The 19824-nt window shown below is 46.2% G+C and overlaps 1 protein-coding gene across 4 annotated transcripts in view; it reads right to left on the bottom strand.

Moving 5' to 3' along the window:
* The window catches only part of kiaa0825 (KIAA0825 ortholog), a 593054-nt gene that overhangs the window by 398544 nt on the left and 174686 nt on the right, over nucleotides 1-19824 (bottom strand). For all 4 annotated transcript variants that reach the window (XM_038805261.1, XM_038805263.1, XM_038805262.1 and 1 more), the window contains exons 11-13: nucleotides 13942-14124; nucleotides 11956-12075; nucleotides 196-335 (exon numbers count right to left, since the gene is read on the bottom strand). In XM_038805261.1, the coding sequence (XP_038661189.1) occupies nucleotides 196-335; nucleotides 11956-12075; nucleotides 13942-14124 (443 nt within the window). The remainder of the gene's footprint in view (nucleotides 1-195; nucleotides 336-11955; nucleotides 12076-13941; nucleotides 14125-19824) is intronic.

Raw genomic sequence — 19824 nt, 5'->3', positions numbered from 1 at the left:
ACTGTATGGAAAGGACTATAATGAAAAACATTCTGCCCATTTTCTCTTGAGACTTAGGCCATGAACTCTCAATCTTCTCTCGTCCCTGAGTACACTTCTGCATAGGCTTTGTTATGCCTCACCATATCCTTTGCAGAAAGATTTTTTTAGCTGACATTTAACAGCAACCTTTATTTTACAAAACCTCATACTTACATGTGCTATTCAGCAGAATTCGAGGTACCAGGCAGTCCTTAAGCATTAGAATTTGCAATAATAAGTTCCAATTGCAGTTGGGTTGTGACAATAACAACATAAGGTGCTGCTCGACTGCAACTTTATCAGATGATGTAGAGCTGAAACACACACCAAACAAAAATTTACTTCACTTGTTTAAGGAAGGAATAACATAAAATGTAATTCTAAAATTAAATAACAATTCTTCCCAAATTGTTCTTGAATATATTCTAAAAGATTATATTACGGCTTATTGCTTTTGAAAGAAATGTCAAATCTTAGAAACACCTCACATAATTCACAACTGAAAGACGAAGACAATATATGTGTCATTAAGTCTATAGGACAGATAATAGATATACTTAGTGAAATAAAAAGAACTAACCAACGTCAAAATAATAAATGCGGATATGTTCCCAATTCCTTTTAAAGCTTTTGGCAGTTACTGATAAGATGCTTATATGATTGAAGCTTAGTTAAATTATGTCGCAGATTCAATGAGAATTTAAATTGTGCAGAGAGCGGAGTCAAAAGGAAGGCTATTGCAGAGTATGAACAGATATGATGTAAACAAAAAGACTGTATAAATGGGTGTGTGAAGGATTGAGTGAGATAAACAATAGGAGACAAGGTACTATAAAGAGAGTACAGTTGAAGCATTACGATTGTGTAATTAACCGTGCTTGATATTTCTTCAAACAAATATTACATTTATGCCTCACACCAATAAATCTGAAATGAGCATATTAAGTTATAAAAAGATTTAATTATTTCTGTTCAATTTATATATCTTCTGTTTAATCTTCCAATAACAAAGCCTACTCTATTTGATGTTGAACATTTCAATTTAAATAAAATGATATTTAAATATCATTTGTTAAACTAATACATAAAGGCCGGATTTTCTACCCCCCCTCCCTCCCCCCCCCCTCTTCCCCTCCCCCCTCTTCCGCCCCCCCCTCTTCCCCTCCCCCCCTCTTCCCCTCCCCCCTCTTCCCCCCCCCCCCCCCCCCCCCCCCCCCCCCCCCCCCAATCCACGTGTTTCTCTGCAGCACCATTTGCTGGTGGCGGGATCGTCTACTTCTGCTGCTTCCCATTGAAGCCACTCCACACCACCAATAAATCCACAGACGGGGGTGCGTTGGTGGCGGGAAAAGAGAATCCCAATGGTTACGGCCAAAATACACATAAGTACAGACTGAGCACTTAATCAGGAATTCAGCACATAAAAGAATGCAACACATACAAGGCGCGATTCACCTGAAAAATTTCCAAGCCTGGTTTTGGGCACATTGTAATAGAATATAATCTCTGCAGTGCAGGAAGCCATTCAGCCCATCGATTCTGCACTGATCCTTTGAAAGAGAACCCTCCTTAGGCCCATTTCCCCGTCACCCCACCTAACCTGTACATCTCAGGACAATACGAGGCAATTTTTATATGGCCAATCCATCTAACCTGCACATTTTTGGACTATTTTGGGAGGAAATCTGAGCACTCGGGGGAAACCCATGCAGACACGGGGAGAAAGTGAAAACCCCATACAGACTGTCACCCAATGTTGGAATTGAACCTGGGTTCCTGGCACTGTGAGGCAACAGTGCTAATTACTGTGCCACCGTGCCATCCGCGTTTGGCGGGATGTTTCGTGACAGCTGCAGTGCAAAGATTCACATCGCTATTCAATGACAGTTTTTGGGGCCTTGGGCAGTTTCTCTCCATCGAGGCCACACTTGGGAAGATTTCCTGCACTGGGGAGCCGAGCTCGCCAGCAGGACTGGCTCCTCACAGATCGGGACGTCATTTTGAATGGCTACCCTGTTCTCTACATCCCTCCTTTCAGGTCCCCCCCCCCCCCCCATTATTTGGTCCCCTCAGACACCTGCAAATGCCAAACTGGCCCCGGGCGCCTTGGCACTGGCAGCCTGGTGCCCTGGCAGTGCCAAGGTGCCAGGATACAGGGGGAGTGCCAGGCTACTACCCTGCCCTGTCCCCGACCACCAAGGAGCTCCAATGGCCTGCGGATCCCTCCAAGGTGCAATCACGTTTGATCCACGATTGTGGAAATCAGTGATAAATGGCACCCGGTTGAGGCCTCACATGCGCGGCTGTTAACTCCTGGGCATTGGGTGAATACAGTGTCCAAATATATACATTATCTGGATCACAGCCAGCCTGACTTGTGTGAGGTTTCATGTCTGGCCCGGAGCTGATTTGGGGCTCTCCTATGATTTGCCCACCGAGCCTGGCTCCATGCAACACGGGCGCGATGCGGTGGGGAAAATCGCACCCACAATTTGTTGTTCCCTCTACATTTAAGTTCTTGCATATGTCCCAATGAGTGCAAGATGAAAAGCTTTGCCATGTCTCTTTTGTCAGCGATACTCATGTTCTGTGCAACCAAATGACTATATAACTGATGGAAACACTCATTTGCATATTCTTGACATTTAGATCAGTTGCCACCTATTTACTGGTGCACATCGGCACAGTTTAACCACATGGTATAGTCAGTAAAAAGCAAAAGCAAGCAAACAAGGTGGGGGACAGACAAAGGTAACATTTCATAACTGTTCAAAATCAGCAAAGAATCAAAGTAGCTAATTTTTATTTTAAAAATAATTTTCCTTCTATTTTATAATATTTTTTAAAAATTTAGAGTACCCAATTCATTTTTTTTTTCCAATTAAGAGGCAATTTAGTGTGGCCAATCCACCTACACTGCACATCTTTGGGTTGTTGGGGTGAAACCCACGTAAACACGGGGAGAATGTGTAAACGCCACACGGATAGTGACCCAGAGCTGGGATCGAACCTAGGACCTTGACGCCGTGAGACAGCAGGGCTAACCCACTGCACCACCGTGCTGCCCTCTATTTTAATATCTAAATACAATAACATCAAGACATGTACTAAAGAATTGTGATGTGTGACCAGTCCTTGCTTCATCGTAGTGCAAGTTGCTAATTATTTAGTCCCAAGATTACACATTTTATTGAAAGTGTAGATAAAGTGACAAAACCCGTAATGCAGGACAACACCAAAGTTGAAAGATTTTGTCGAAATTATAAATTAAAGCAGTAAATAGTAGCTAAGTGCATCAGTTTTAGTATGCAGAATATAATAAGAAACGGCGGAGGAAGAAATTAATTAATTACATTAAAAAGATAATTAAATGATAAAGTAAAACTTAGGGCTGAATTTTTATGCAGGCAGCAGGGGTTCCACTGCTGGGGTCAAAATTGGAGTCTGGGGCAACCCCATGTCTGCAGGCAGTGGAATCCGAGCCAGCATTTTGTCATTGGAAGCCAATTAGGGGGATGCAACTGCAAGATGAGGGTACGCCTACAGCCATGGATCCGCAAAGTCAGGTAAATGATGTGTGGGGGTACCTGGGCCCGCAATAGCGGTTTCCCCCTCACTGGTGCCCACTGGAAGGCTGCCACAATTTACCTGGTGGTCTCCCACATGGCACAGCTCCTCAATCACTGGTTAAATGATAGTGGAGGCATGAACAAGCCCTTAAGTGGCCCTTAACTGGTTTAATTCGGCTATCAGTGAGCCATCAGCCAACCTCATGCCACATACCAGCTTTCCTGCCTCCCAGTCCATCCCCAAAGGGCTGGAAAAATTCAGCCCTTAAATATAAATATAAAATGAACAGATTGCAATTTTCAGTTTTCGTCATTTTCCCTGATTTTTGCAATAAATTAGTAAATTACATACCTCAAAAATGTTATTTTATTATTTCAGCTACAAATCTTGAAATGGATCATTGGGGACAGTTTTTTGCATATATTTTTGGCATCAATATGCATCTTGACTTTTACATTGACCTTTAAGATACCAGTTCAAATTTCAATTTAAAAAGACATTGATGTTTAAACTACATTCAAAAGTTCTTTGATAAAAATAGATCTGTTCATAGTTTAAAAGTTGGACTCCATTCATAGAATAATTAGTCAGGTACAGAAATGTGACATCGGTGGATCATATTGAGAGCAGCACGGTAGTACAAGTGGACAGCACTGTGGCTTCACAGCGCCAGGGTCCCAGGTTCGATTGGGTCACTGTCTGTGCAGAGTCTGCACGTTCTCCCCGTGTCTGCGTGGGTTTCCTCCGGGGTCTCCGGTTTCCTCCCACAGTCCAAAGACGTGCGGGTTAGGTGGATTGGCTATGATAAATTGCCCTTAGTGACCAAAAAAAAGGTTAGGAGAGGTTATTGGGTTACGGGGATAGGGTGGATGTGAGGGCTTAAATGGGTCGGTGCAGACTCGACGGGCCGAATGGCCTCCTTCTGCACTGTATGTTCTATGTTCTAAAAAACATGAAGATCCTACATTTCAGAAGTCTTGAAAATATATTCTGGATAGAATCTTCTAAGTCAGATCAAAGTAGCCTGTATATAAAAAATCGATATGACATATAAGGTATGAATGAAACTTTCTTTCAGTTTTGATCAAAATGGTTACTGTTAAAAATGTAATGGTATCACAGATAAATATGGATTGCATTATGGATGGTGGGAGTGAAAACTATTGCAATTTACAATATAGATTCAGTCTCATCAAAGTCAAACAAAAATATTCTATAAATGTCAGATGAAATTCCCTGAGTAAACTTCAGCGCTAAACTCATCAGACTTTGCTGTAGGGGCAGCAGGGTGGCGCAGTGGTTAGCACTGCTGTCTCACGGTGCCAAGGACCCAGGTTCTATCTCAGCCCCAGGTCACCGTCCGTGTGGAGTTTGCACATACTCCCTATGTCTGCGTGGATCTCACCCCCATAACCCGAAGATGTGCGGGTAGGAGGATTGGCCATGCTAAATTGCCCGGTAAAATTTGGAAAAAAATGAATTGGGTACACTAAATTTAAAAAATTTTTAAAGGCTAGACATTGCTGTGAGCGAACAGCAGCAGCTATGCATTAGACATCCACTTGCCCCCAGACTTTGTATAGGCTTTCACACAAGTTTCTGTCATCTAAACACTTAAACAGTTACATCACCCTCTAAAGGGCATACGGGACCTGGGTGAACAGAGCAAGCAATTGTAATTCCTTAGCCAATCAGATTAAAGAAGAACTAATGAGTTTTGCAGAGTTTAAACCAGGAAATGTTAGAAACGTGAATTTAATGTTGAATCGGGGCAGAAATTTAAAGAGTGCGGAAGCAGGACTTAATTAAAAGAGAGATAAAAATAGAAAACAACGGAAAAAATATTTTTAATGGCCGTGATTCAGCACTGTGTTGTGCCCAGCACAGATCCAGTCAATCGCGAGAGCCCCAAATCAGGCTCCCGTTGGGCTAATTCAAGTCATCAGGCTTGCTCTGTCCGACACGATCTGGATTTTGTCCTCTCTGGGCGAGATCCAGATCTGCACATTGAAATGAACCATTAGCAGGCTTTGCCTGCGAGACCTCGCCAGGATGCCGTTTAGCACAAACCTGGACCAGGCGTAACAGCATCGTGGAGAGTCCCCCAGGCCTTTAGTGACCCCCAGGTAGTCGAGGACAAGGCAGGGTGGTACCCCGGCACTCCTCCTGATAACCAGACAACGTTGCACTGCCAGCCTGGCACTGATGCCTGGGTGGCACTACCAGAGTGCCAGGCTGGCAGTACCAAGGTGTCAGGTTGGCAGTACTAGGAGCAGGCCCAGGGATTGCCAGGGAGAGGGGTGGGGGTGGTAGGGCCTTGCCCATAAGTGCAGGTGTGAGGGGTTCAAGTGTCCCAATAAAGTTTGGGAGAGAGAAGGGGGGATGGGGGTTCCTGAAAGATGGGGAGTGGGCTGAAAGGGGGGGGGGGGGGGGGGGGGGGGGGGGGTTCTGTAGATCAACAAGAGAGAATCTAACCATCTTCACTGGACACTCAATAGCATTACCAACATCTGGGAGTTACCCAGATTAACAGTGGGAGAGATAGTAGGGGAAGGCAGTGGCGTGCTAATGTCACTGGACTAGTAACGCAGAGGTCCAAGCTAATGCTCTGGGGGCACGGCAGCTGATGGAATCTAAATTCAATAAATCTGCAACTGAAAGCTAGTCTCAGCAACGGTGACCATGATCGATCATCATAAAATCCCATCCGATTCACTAATGTCTTTGAAGGAAGGAAATCTGCTGTCCTTATCTGGTCTGGCCTACATGCGATTCCAGATCCACAGCAATGTGTTTCAGAACAAACAACAATGTACAGCACAGGAACAGGCCCTTCGGCCCTCCAGGCCTGTGCCGACCATGCTGCCTGACTAGACTAAAATCTTCTGCACTTCCTGCGTCCGTTTCCCTCTATTCCCATCCTATTTGTCAAGATGTCGCTTAAACGTCACTATTGTCCCTGCTTCCACCACCTCCTCCGGCAGCGAGTTCCAGGCACCCAGTATCCTCTGTGTAAAAAACTTGCCTTGTACATCTCCTTTAAACCTTGCCCCTCGCACCTTAAACCTATGCCCTCTAGTAATTGACCCCTCTACCCTGGGGGAAAGCCTCTGACTATCCACTCTGTCTATGCCCCTCACAATTTTGTAGACCTCTATCAGGTCACCCCTCAACCTCTGTCGTTCCAGTGAGAACAAACCACGTTTATTCAAACTCTCCTCTTTGCTAATGCCCTCCATACCAGGCAACATCCTGGCAAATCTCTTCTGCACCCTCTCTAAATCCTCCACATCCTTCTGGTAGTGTGGCGACCAGAATTGAACACTATCCTCCAAGTGTGGCCTAACGAAGGGTCTATTCAGCTGCAACATGACTTGTCAATTTTATATTCAATGCCGTATGCCTTCTTGACTACCTTCTCCACCTGTGTTGCCCCTTTCAGTGACCTGTGGACCTGTACACCAAGATCTCTCTTTCAATGCTCTTTTTTTAAATAAATTTAGAGTACCCAATTATTTTTTTCCAATTAAGGGGCAATTTAGCGTGGCCAATTCACCTAACCTGCACATCTTTGGGTTGTGGGGACGAAACCCACGCAGACACGGGGAGAATGTGCAAACTCCACACGGACAGTGACCCAGGGCCGGGATTCGAACCCGGGTCCTCAGCGCCGTAGGCAGCAATGCTAACCACTGTGCCACCGTCCTGCCCTTTTTCAATACTCTTGAGGGTTCTACCATTCACTGTATATTCCCTACCTGCATTAGACCTTCAAAAATGCATTCCTCACATTTGTCCGGATTAAACTCCATCTGCCATCTCTCCGCCCAAGTTTCCAAACAATCTAAATCCTGCTGTATTCTCTGACAGTCCTCATCGCTATCCGCAATTCCACCAACCTTTGTGTCATCTGCAAACTTACTAATCAGTCCAGTTACATTTTCCTCCAAATCATTTATATATACTATGAACAGCAAAGGTCCCAGCACTGATCCCTGCGGAACACCACTCGTCACAGCCCTCCAATCAGAAAAGCCTCCAACACATCATCAGCGAGGATGGACATCTTGCCAAGGTCATCCCCACACCCCCACTACTGGCCTTCAAACAACCGCGCAACCTCAAACAAACCATTGTTTGCAGCAAATTACCCAGCCTTCAGAACAGCAACCACAACACCACAAAACCCTGCCAGGGTAATCTCTGCAAGACATGCCAGATCATCGACATGGACACCACCATTACACGTGGAAACACCACCCACCAGGTACGCGGCGCATACTCGTGCGACTCGACCAATGTAGTCTACCTCATACGCTGCAGGAAAGGATGTCCCGAAGCGTGGTACATTGGCGAGACCATGCAGACACTGCGACAACGAATAAACGGGCATCGTGCGACTATCAACAGGCAGGACTGTTCCCTTCCAGTTGGGGATCACTTCAGCAGTCAAGGACATTCAGCCTCTGATCTCCGGGTCAGCATTCTACAAGGAGGCCTTCAGGAGACGCGACAACGCAAAATTGCTGAGCAAAAACTTATAGCTAAGTTCCGCACGCATGAATGCGGACTCAACCGGGATCTGGGATTCATGTCGCATTACATTCGGCCCCCACCAACAAGCCTGGACTTGCAGAGGCCTACCGACTGAACTGGCTTGGGACAATTCACACCTCTTTAACCTGGAGTTACCTCTCTCTCTGCATCTTTGATGATTTGATTGCCTGCAGGTGCTCGCATTCCGGGGCATCTCTGACTGTGTCTATATAAACATTTCTGGAACAAGCCTTTCCATTCACCTGAAGAAGGAGCCGTGCTCCGAAAGCTCGTGTTTGAAACAAACCTGTTGGACTTTAACCTGGTGTTGTAAGACCCCTTATGCATGTGTGAGGGTGGGTACCCCCCATGTCTGTGATGGTGGGGGTGGGAATGGGGGGGGGGGGGGGGGGAGAAAGAATCCCACATGTCCATGGGAGGGGACGTCCCCTTGTGCATGTGAGCAGGATTATCTGGTGAGGAAAGCCGGCTGTGCAGCCTGAACTGCACGACGGTTTTCTTACCTCAGGTAGCACTTCCACAGAAAACAGTAAATTCTCCACATTGGCTGGAATTTTCCAGCCATTCCCGCAATGGGAATTTCCGATCTCACCGACAGTGACATCCCGCCGTGGGTTCACAGTGGTAGAAAGTACGAACAACAGGAAATCCCCTTGACAGCAGCAGGACCGGAAAATCCCGCAACCGGCCAATGGCGAGCCTCCTCCACCGCTGCAAAACATGACTCGGGGGTGCAGAAAATCCTGCCCATTATCTCCATTCCTTCAATGTCACTAAACTCCTGAAATTCCCTTTCCAACTACATTGCGGGTGTACGGTACTAAATGGACTGCAGCAGTTAAAGGCAGCAGCTCATCACCATCTCACAAGGGCACCTAAGGTTGGGCATCAAATTCTGGCCTTGTCAGCAATGCCTACATCTCATGAAAGAATTATGAAACCATCGCATTATCACCCGACATACAGCTCAATGCGTAAAAGAGATTTTGGATGTCATTTGGCAGCCCTGTTTCTCGCGGGCTCAAAACCTGCAATGACCACTAAATATCGTGAGAGGATTTGCGCCGGCGGGATTTCTGAACATGATCTTCCCAGCTCTCCTAAGTCGATGCAATCAGATTCACGCCCAGGTCGGGCGCTTACTTGATTTGCATGCATTTGAATATATTATCATATATTTAGCCACCCACCAGCCATGATGTCACACTGGCACGACTCATTACTGCTCTTTAATAAAGGAATGCAGTACTACTCAGTAGAGAAGATGTGTGAAGAGATCAGATTAGTCCATAAGAGAGTAATTTAGGAGTCTGTCGACAGCGGGGAAGAAGCTGTTTTTGAATCTGTTCGTACGTGTTCTCAGACTTCTGTATCTCCTGCCCGATGGAAGAAGTTGGAAGAGTGGATAAGCCGGTGGAAGGGTCTTTGATTATGATGCCCGCTTTCCCAAGGCAGTGGGAGGTGCAGACAAAGTTAAAGGATGGGAGGCGGGTTTGCATGATGGACTGGACTGTGTTCACGACTCTCTGTAGTTTCTTCCGGTCTTGGGCCAAGTAGTTGCCATACCAGGCTGAGATGCAGCCAGATAGGATGCTATCTATGGTGCATCTGTAAAAGGTGGCCACAGTCAATGTGGACGTTCCTAGTTTCCCGAGAAAGTATAGGCGCGTTATGCTTTGTTGGTCGTAGCATCGACGTGGGTGGACCAGGACAGATTGTTGGTGATGTACTTAGGAATTTGAAGCTGTCAACCATCTCCAGCTCGACACCATTGATGCAGACAGGGGTGTGTACGATACTTTGCTTCCTGAAGTCAATTACCAGCTCCTTAGTTTTGCTGACATTGAGGGAGAGATTGTTGTTGTTACACCACTCCACTAGGTTCTCTATCGCCGTCCTGTGTAGTGCTGTCCTGTACTGTCTGCTCGGCCTGAGGTGCCGCAGTCGCTGGAAGTGTGGAGTCAGATTAAAAGGGCACATCCCGGGTTTCCTGGCAGGCCCCGGGCTATGCACCAGCGGATCCTCGTGGGCCCTGTGACATTCCATGGGATAGAGAGGCAGCTGAAGTGAGATCCAGAAGCCCTGCCATTCTCTAGTGCAGGCATGCATGGATGCCCACCAGGCAGTTGGAAGCCCTCAGCCATCATGATCAGAGCTGATTCATGCCTCGGATATCTCTCCTCATGGATCTGACTTTTGAGTTCCAGGCTTTTCACTATGGATGCCACCCTTGCAGTGTTGGGCTGGGTGCCATGCTTTGCAGGGAAATGCGCCTGCGAGAGAAGACTCTTCCAGTCGGCCTTACAATCCCAGCAGTATCACTGACACCCGTTCCTGGTATTCCCGGCACTGTCTTTGCACCTCAAGCAGCTGTGGGAAGAACGTATCCAGAGGCATGGCAACGGGCTAGGTCACAGTTGAGTCCTGGGATCCAGCAGACCTCTAACTGTTCAATCCCTGGGACGTTCCTGCCTCTGCCTGATGTGACCCAGAAGCCTGGCCGCAAAGATCGCTACTGATGTGGATGTATCTCCACTGGTGGAGGGTGTGGGTGACAGTTGTAATGCATGTTCTGTGTCCTACACTGACATCTCCTTAGAGGATGTGTCGAGGGTTGGCGATGGAACCCTGCTGGTGGACGGGTCAAGCTCATCAGGTGATTTTCCCGCAAGGAAAGGGACAGGTTATTAGTACATGGCTAGAGCAACGGTCTGGGACATACAGAACTCACGCGAGTTTGGGCAGCTCGCCCACCTCACTCTCCACACAGGCACAGTCCTGCCCCCCCCCCCCCCCCCCCCCCCACCCCCACAAGCTCCAGGGCTTTCTACTCAAGTGGAGTCAGGATCCTTAGTTCCGCCATTCTACTGCCCTCTTCACACGCTCTTGGCAGTTGTGCGCAGGCTTTTCCTACAGGGAGACAAATGGGGATGAAGTTAGCAGGCCACCTGCCTGAGATGGCGATGGTATCTGGCATGTATGGACAGAACGCGTGATCAGGGATGAATTGTGAGGAAAGAAGTACCAGGGGATAGGAGGAAGCTCGTGGGAGGTCAGGTGATGGGGTGACACTAGGTTTCTGCATGTGAGGTCCAGTTGGCATGGGGGGAGGTGACCAAAGGGTGGTGAGAGGAGACAAGAAGCACTTACCTTCATAGATCAGAGTAGGTCATTCATTTCTTTTTCTGACATCGTAGCCCCGCCCTCCTGTGGACGGTGCTGGCATTAACCAGTGTGGCCACCATCTCCCATGTGAGTTCATGACTTTGCTGGAAGGTCTCCTGCCAACCTGTGAGTAGATAATTGCCCTTCTCTCCTTCACAGCATCCAACATTCTGTTCAGTGCCCCCTCAGTGAATTGTGAAGCTGGCTTCTTGGCTGGCATCCTCCTGGCTTGACTGAGAGTAAGTGATGTGCAGCTGTTTAAATGCAGTGCCCCCTTCATTGAAGTGCTCAGTTGACCCCTGGGGCGGGCAATCAGACAGTTTGCGCCAAAGGCACTCCAATTTTCACGTGGGGAAATTTTGTTTCTACAAATTGTGATCTGGATCGCGTCCCAGTGGACCGTGGGATTCACACCGCTTTTGCAGCCAAATTTTGGGAAAACGCTATCCATTGATGGAGCGTTGTCCTTTCATATCTGCTTATTGGCAGCCCAAATGGCTAGTTTTGGTGAGTGATAGTTATCTTGGTGTGTACCTGTTGCAACAAAATCAGAATGCTTTGTGTCTTTTTATTAAACAAATTTATTTGTAAAGCTATGAAATTAAACAACAATGAGAACTCCACGGAAACCTTATAAATTACCTGCGTAATTCGTTTGAAAAACAGGAGAGTTGAATCCAATGCAACCAATCCAGTACACCACTATTTACTGATTCCAGTGGCAATGCAGAGTTATATTCCGAAAATCTATTGCAAAATACACTGTCAAAATTGAAAGTTAGAATTATAATTAAGGGATTAGTTGGGTAAAAACACCAATTGCATAACATTACTATGTAAACCCAACAAACTGGGGTAACCTGGGAGGTAAAACAATGGGACACCAAACCTTGATTTAGGGCAATATGGAAGCTTCAACTACCATTTACAGTTTGGAATCTTCTGGTCCCATCTACGTACCTAACCTAAGGGAGAGTGCAAGGTGACTGACACTAACACAGCACACACACAAACACAATACACACAAAGACACAACACACTCATCCATGACCACCCAACGGCTACAATGGCTTCTGAGCCCCTTGATGTGGTCATCACATCTGGTCTCGGTTGATGGAGACCAGAAGTGATTCCCGCCGGCGTCGCGCTGGCGAGGTTGAACTATCCAGGGAGGTGGGAGACTCCGGCTTAAAACCGTCTGAGCATATTTAAACGCTCATTTAAATATGCTAAGCTGGTCCTCGCCTGGGTAACACAGAAACCAGATTGCATCAGCTTCAGCAGGCCGGGAGCGTCGAGCTCCGTTCGCCGCTCAGCGCAAACCCGATTTAGGGGCTTGAATAGCAGGATGAGTGAGTGCCAGGCACAACGCAGGCAGAGAATTTCCCCCTTAAACTGTCTCACTCCCACAGAGACACACGCACTCTCTCACTCCCCCGCACACTCACTCATTGCCCCCCCCCACATACATGTAATTATGAACACACTCACCCCCCCCCCCCCCCCCCCACATACATGTAATTATGAACACACTCACTCATTTGTCCCTCTTAGGCGCCAGCACATCATTTCCACTGTACCCACCCAACCTGCATTACTGGGAGTCTGGTCTGCCCTGTGCCCCAGTACTCGGATGCCTCCCCAGGCACTGGCACTCTCCTCCTCTCTCTGCAAGAAAACTTCCTCTTACCAGAAAACTCAAGACCATTGTTGTTCACTGCAACGCCAATCACAGACTGTTGCTCTCTAATAGTGAACCTATCAGCAGCCTGTGATTGGAGGAGCAGCTCCTTGTTGAACTTTCCACTCTACTTACCTATCTGATCGGCATTTTGAAAACTGGCTTCGAGACTACATAGAATGGCTTTGGGGGCCACAATCCTACCCGTGGGCCGCCACTTGGACAAATCTTGCATACAGTGTCCTTGGTTTTATTAATAGAGCGGCATAGAGTACAAGAGCATGGAGGTTATGTTGAACTTGTGGAAGACAATACTTTGGCCTCAGCATCCAGTTCTGTGTGCCGTTTCAGGAAAGATGTGAAGGCATTGGTGAGAATGCAGGAAAGATTCATAAGAATCGTTTCAGGATTGAGGAACTTCAGTCACATAGATTAGAAAATTGAGACTGTGTTCCTTGGAGAAATGAAGGCTGTGAGGTGATTTGATGGAAGTATTCAAAATCATAATCGGTCTGGTCAGAGTGGATAGGGAGAAACTGCTCCCACTTGTAAAATATTGAGAATGGAAGGGCACAGATTTAAAGCAAAAGCAACATGAGAAAAAACTTTTTTCACGCAGCAAATGGAATACATGTTTGAGAATATCGTGGAGGCAGGTTCACTCAAAGCAGTCAAAAGGGATTATTCTAAGCAGGATAACTCGCAATTTTCTTGAAATCCAGTAATTAAAATTTTTAATGCTGAATTACACTTTACCCGTGCTGTGCTCTGCTCACTAGCTCTGACTATGACAACACTAAACATCACAATTGTACCCCCCAAATTCTGAATGTTTATTAGAAGTTCCACAGGTCACCTAATTATCAGAATTAATTTTATATGGAATAGTCAGTTTATCATTCAACCGAAAATATTTGCATTGACTAAATGTATTTGAATACACTTACTCATACAGTTTGTCGAGAGGTGATGTTAAAACAGCAAGAGCAGTAAGAAGTGTATTGCAATGATTATGAATGATGAAGATCCAGCGAGACATATCCTCTGATGGCTGAAGTAATTCTTGAGCTGAACGGCAAACTGACCATAAAAGATTTTCAGTGCACACAAGTATGGCAGTGATGTCAATTCTGTTGATGAATGTACACATACTCAATTGAAAGCATGCTAAAATACTTCAACATTAACTTAACACATTATCACATCCAAGGAACCTGTTAAAATATTGATTATTTTTAAATCATCTAATTATGCATTCATATTTACATTAGTCATTCTACAGTTAGGCAAAAAAGAATGGCTTCTTCAGCTACAATTTTAAAACCTTAATAACACCAAATGAAAAAGTGTACAAATGTTAAACTTTTCCCTGTTTGCATTATTTTTTGGGATCGAACATTAAATGGAGGTTCCATCTGCCTGCTTGGATGGATGTAAAAGATCCAATGGACCTCTGTCGAAGAAGAGCAAAGGACGTAAGCCTGGTGTCCAAACTAATATTTATCCCTCAACACTTGTCAACAGACAAAACAAATTATCTGGTCATTATCACATTGCTCTTTATCAGAGCTTACCATATACAAACTGGTTGCCACACCTCCTACATTATACCAGTTACTACATTTTAGAGGCTGTGAAACGTTTTTAGGCTTCGAGTGATCGTGAAAAACGGTTTATGAATGCATGTCCACTAATTTACAGCCTACTTCTCTAACCTTAACTACTCTGCATTCTTCCTTATGGTTACTCTCGAATTAAGTGGCATTTTTTAAAAAAGAGTCAGCCACATGGCTGTGGGTCTGAAGTCACACGTAGGCCAGACCAGGTAAGGACGGCAGATTTCCTTCCCTAAAGGACATTAGTGAACCAGATGGGTTTTTACGACAATCAACAATGGTTTCATGGTCATCTTTAGACTTTTAGTTCCAGATTTTTATTGAATTGAAATTTCACCGTCCGCCATGGCAGGATTTGAACCTGGTACCCAGAGCATTACTTTGGGTCTCTGGATTACTAATCCAGCGACAATACCACTATGCCACCCTTCAATTCTGCAAAGTGGTCACCCAGTCTGTGTTCAGCCTCTCCAATGTAGAATAGACTGCATTGGGAGCTAGATTGGAGGAGGTGCACATGAAATGCTGCCTCATCTGAAAAAGTGTGTTTAGGCCCTCAGATGGTGAGCAGAGAGGAGGTAAAGGGCAGGTGTTACACCTTCTGCGACTGCATGGGAAGGTGCTGTGGAAGAGGGTAAGGTGTTGGGAGTGTTAGTGGAATGAACCAAGGTAACCCAGCGAACAGTCCCTGCAGAATGCTGATGGGGGAATGAGGAGAAGACATGTTAGGTGTTGGAATCATGCTGGAGTTGGCACAACTGGGGCAGCACGATGGCACAGTGGTTAGCACTGCTGCCTCACAGCTCCAGGGTCCCAGGTTTAATTCCAGCCTTGGGTCACTGTCTGTGTGGAGTTTGCACTTTCTCCCCGTGTCTGCATAGGTTTTCTCCGGGTGCTCCGGTTTCCTCCCACAGTTGTGTTGTTAATGTAAGCCTACTTGTGACAATAATAAAGATTATTATAACCTGCATGTCTTTGATGGCCATGCCTTCAACTGCTAAGATCCCAAAACTCTGCAGTTCCCTCCCTATATCTTTCCTGTCCCTAGTCTTTTAAGACGTCCCTCTTTGGTCATTTGACCTAATATCTCCTTATGTATCTCAGTGTCAAATTTTGGTTGAACATGCCCATGTGAAGCAGCCTCGGACTTTACATTAAAGGTGCTATGTAAATGCAAAGTGCTGTTATAACTTTACTTTAATATTTTTCTGGTGTTGTTAAGATCTGGTTGAAACAATAGGGTTTGGAAAGGCCCTTTAAAAGAGGTCAGGGTGAAAAGATTGAGAATAGAACATAGAACATAGAACAGTACAGCACAGAACAGGCCCTTCGGCCCTCAATGTTGTGCCGAGCCATGATCACCCTACTCAAACCCACGTATCCACCCTATACCCGTAACCCAACCCTTAACCTTACTTTTATTAGCATACTACGGGCAATTTATCATGGCCAATCCACCTAACCCGCACATCTTTGGACTGTGGGAGGAAACCGGAGCACCCGGAGGAAACCCACGCACACAGGGGGAGGACGTGCAGACTCCACACAGACAGTGACCCAGCCGGGAATCGAACCTGGGACCCTGGAGCTGTGAAGCATTTATGCTAACCACCATGCTACCCTGCTGCCCCATTCTGGAGAATAAGAAGCAAGAAAGATAAGAATAAGAATGATGACTGAAAGTGGCAACGCATGTGGATAAGGTGGTCAAGAAGGCATACAGCATGCTGGCCTTCATCGGTCGGGGCATTGAATATAAAAATTAGCAAATCATGTTGCAGCTTAGGCCTCATTTGGAATATTGTGTACAATTCTGGTCGCCACACTACCTGAAGGATGTGGATGCTTTGGGAAGGGTACAGAAGCGGTTTACTAGGATGTTGTCTGGTATGGAGGGCATCAGCTACGAGGAGAGGTTAGATAAGCTCGGTCTGTTCTCACTGGAACGACGGAGGTTGAGAGGCGACCTGATAGAGGTCTACAAAATTATGAGTGGCATGGACAGTGGATAGTGAGATGCTCTTTCCTAGGGTAGGAGAGTCAAGTACTAGGGGACATAGATTTAAAGTGAGTGGGGAAAAGTTTAGAACAGATGTGCGAGGCAGGTTTTTTTTACACAGAGGATGGTAAATATATGGAATGCGCTGCCTGGGGAGGTGGTGGGCGCAGGCTCGATAGCGGCATTTAAGGGACATCTGGACAAATATATGAATAGGGTGGGAATGGAAGGATATGGATTCCGTAAGGGCATATCCAGTTTTAGTTTAGGCAGGTACCATGGTCGGCGCAGGCTTGGAGGGCTGAAAGGCCTGTTCCTGTGCTGTACTGTTCTTTGTTTCAGAGGATAGTTACAGTGTGGTGGGTCGGACGATCAGGATGACTGAAGGCCATCACCAAGAGCAGGGGAACACCCGAGAGGTTAGAGGCTGGGGCCAGTGGCTGAAAGGTGGCACGGTAAAGTGGGGCATGTGGGATTTGGGCAGGGAAGCTGTAATGTGATTTGTCGGAGAGTCAGGGTGGTTCACCCGAGAGCTACACAGGTTGATAGGGTTATTAAGAAGGCGTATGGTGTGTTGGCTTTCGTTAACACGAGAATTGAGTTTAAAAGTCGCACGGTTTTGCTGCAGCTTTATAAGGCCCTGGTTAGACCACACTTGGAATATTGTGTCCAGTTCTGGTCGCCTCATTAGAGGAAGGATGTGGAAGTTTTGGAGAGGGTGCAGAGGAGATTTACCAGGATGCTGCCTGGACTGGAGGGCATAGCTTATCTAGAAAGGTTGAGGGAGCTCGGGCTTTTCTCATTGGAGCGAAGAAGGAAGAGAGGTGACTTGATGGAGGTGTACAAGGTAATCGAGGCATGGATAGAGGGATAGCCAGAGACCTTTCCCCAGGGGGGAAATGGATGTCACGAGGGGACATGTGATTAGAGGAAGGTATTGGGGAGATGTCAGAGGTAGGTTCTTTACACAGAGAGTGGTGGGTGCGTGGAATGCCCTGCCAGCAGAGGTGGTGGGAGTCAGAGTCATTAGGGACAGTTAAGCGACTCTTGGACAGGCACATGGACAGCAGTAAATTGAAGCGGTGTAGGTTAGGTTGATCTTAGATTAGGATAAACAGTCGGCACAACATTGTGGGCCGAAGGGCCTGCACTGTGCAGTACTGTTCTACAGTCCAAAGATGTGCAGGTTAGGTGGATTGGCTATGCTAAATTGCCCTTTAGTGTCCAAAAGGTTAGGTGGGGTTACTGGGCTGCAGAGATAGGCTGGAGGCATGGGCTTAAGTAGGGTGCTCTTTCCAAGGGTCGGTGCAGACCCGATGGGCTGAATGGCCTCCTTCTGCACTGTAAATTCTCTGTGTCTATGTAACTGGCGGAGAGTTATTCTTTGAATGCGGAGGTGGTGGGGTGAAATGTGAGGACAACGGGGACCCTATCCTGGTTCTGGGAGAGAGGGGAAGGAATGAGAGCAGAGGTACGGGAGATGGGTCGAACACGGTTGAGTGCCCAGTTGACCACCATGAGTGGGCAGGTATAATTGAGGAAGAATAAAGACAGGTCAGCTGCACCATTTTGGAAAGTGGTATCATCAGAACAGATGCAATGGAGGCGAAGGAACTGGGAGAATGGGATGGAAAGGGATGATGGTTAACTGGTTAAATACAGACAGAGAAACACATATGAATTATTAATTAAGGATGCAATTTCAACCAAGGATGCTTTTCTTGATGCTGATGCTATGATGGAGTCTAAGCTTAGAAATAATAACGGATTATTAGCATATAGGAAGTCCATGATAATCTCCAACGGTGGGAAAGAAACTCACTAGTAACCTCCCCACCGATGCTTGGTTTGGGCTCCACCAGAATTGTTTGCCCTTAATTCATCCTTGATCCAAATATGGATATAAAGTTGAAATTGCAGAGATGAAGTTAGATTGACTGCCTCTGACATCAAGGCAGCAATGAAGTGTGGCACGAAGGAGACCATATAAAACTAAAGTCAATGGAGATCATGAGAAAAATTCTGCAGCGGCTGAAGTCATACATGGCATTGTTTGTTGCATGCCAATCATTTCAGTCATGGACATCGCCATGGTAGTTGCTGAGGAAAGCATCTTTAGCCAAACTATCTTCATGTGCTCCATCAATGACGTACCTGCCATCATGAAAACATATTAGAAATGGGCCTGTTCACTGGTGATTGCCCAGTGTTCAGCTTCATTTGCAATTGCCCACATAATGAAATAGTCCATATCTGCATACAGCACAATCTGGACAATATTCAGGCTTGGGCTGATAACTGGCATAAACATTTGTGCACACAAGTGCCAGGCAATGACCAGCTCTGGCAACAGAGAGTCTAACCACCTCCCCATGGTATTGCCATCACCAAGCCCCAGTCATCAATACCTTCAGGGGTTATCATTGGTTGGAAATTCAAAATACCAATTTTGAATCCCTCTACGCCAGGGGTGGGCAAACTACGGCCCGTGGGCCGCATGCGGCCCGCCAAAGGTATTTCTGCGGCCCACCAAGTCATTAAAAAAAAAAAAAAAAAAATTTTTTTTTTTTAAAAAAAATTTTTTTTAAAGGTTAATGGGTGGGGGGGCTGCTGGGTTACTTACTGGTATAGGGTGGATACGTTGACTTGAGTAGGGTGATCATTGCTTGGCACAACGTCGAGGGCCGAAAGGCCTGTTCTGTGCTGTACTGTTCTATGTTCTATATGAGGCGCCCAGAATCATAACCGGGTGAAGTAATTATTTTACTTAATATACTATGCGGCCCTTTGTGAATTGTAAATTTCTGAATGCGGCCCTTGCACGCAAAAGTTTGCCCACCCCTGCTCTACGCCATCTAGAGGACATATCAGGAGTGCTTTTCAAAGCAGTGCTTTTCAAACATTTTTTCCAGGGACGCATTTTTACCAACCAACCAACCTTGGACTAGGGGTGAGCACAGTAAGAAGTCTTACAACACCAGGTTAAAGTCCAACATATTTGTTTCAAACACTAGCTTTCGGATCACTGCTCCTTCCTCAGGTGAATGAAGAGGTATGTTGTATACCTCTTCATTCACCTGAGGAAGGAGCAGTGCTCCAAAAGCTAGTGTTCGAAACAAACACGTTGGACTTTAACCTGGTGTTGTAAGACTTCTTACTGTACTCCCTTCAGGCAAGAAGATTACATTGCATTTTTAAAAAAAATTCTCCTGCTT

The sequence above is a fragment of the Scyliorhinus canicula genome, chromosome 8, assembly GCF_902713615.1.
Source record: "Scyliorhinus canicula chromosome 8, sScyCan1.1, whole genome shotgun sequence".
NCBI classification, from domain to species: domain Eukaryota; kingdom Metazoa; phylum Chordata; class Chondrichthyes; order Carcharhiniformes; family Scyliorhinidae; genus Scyliorhinus; species Scyliorhinus canicula.
Note: the sequence above shows the minus strand (reverse complement) of the source record. Positions and strands in the feature narration are given on the sequence as shown.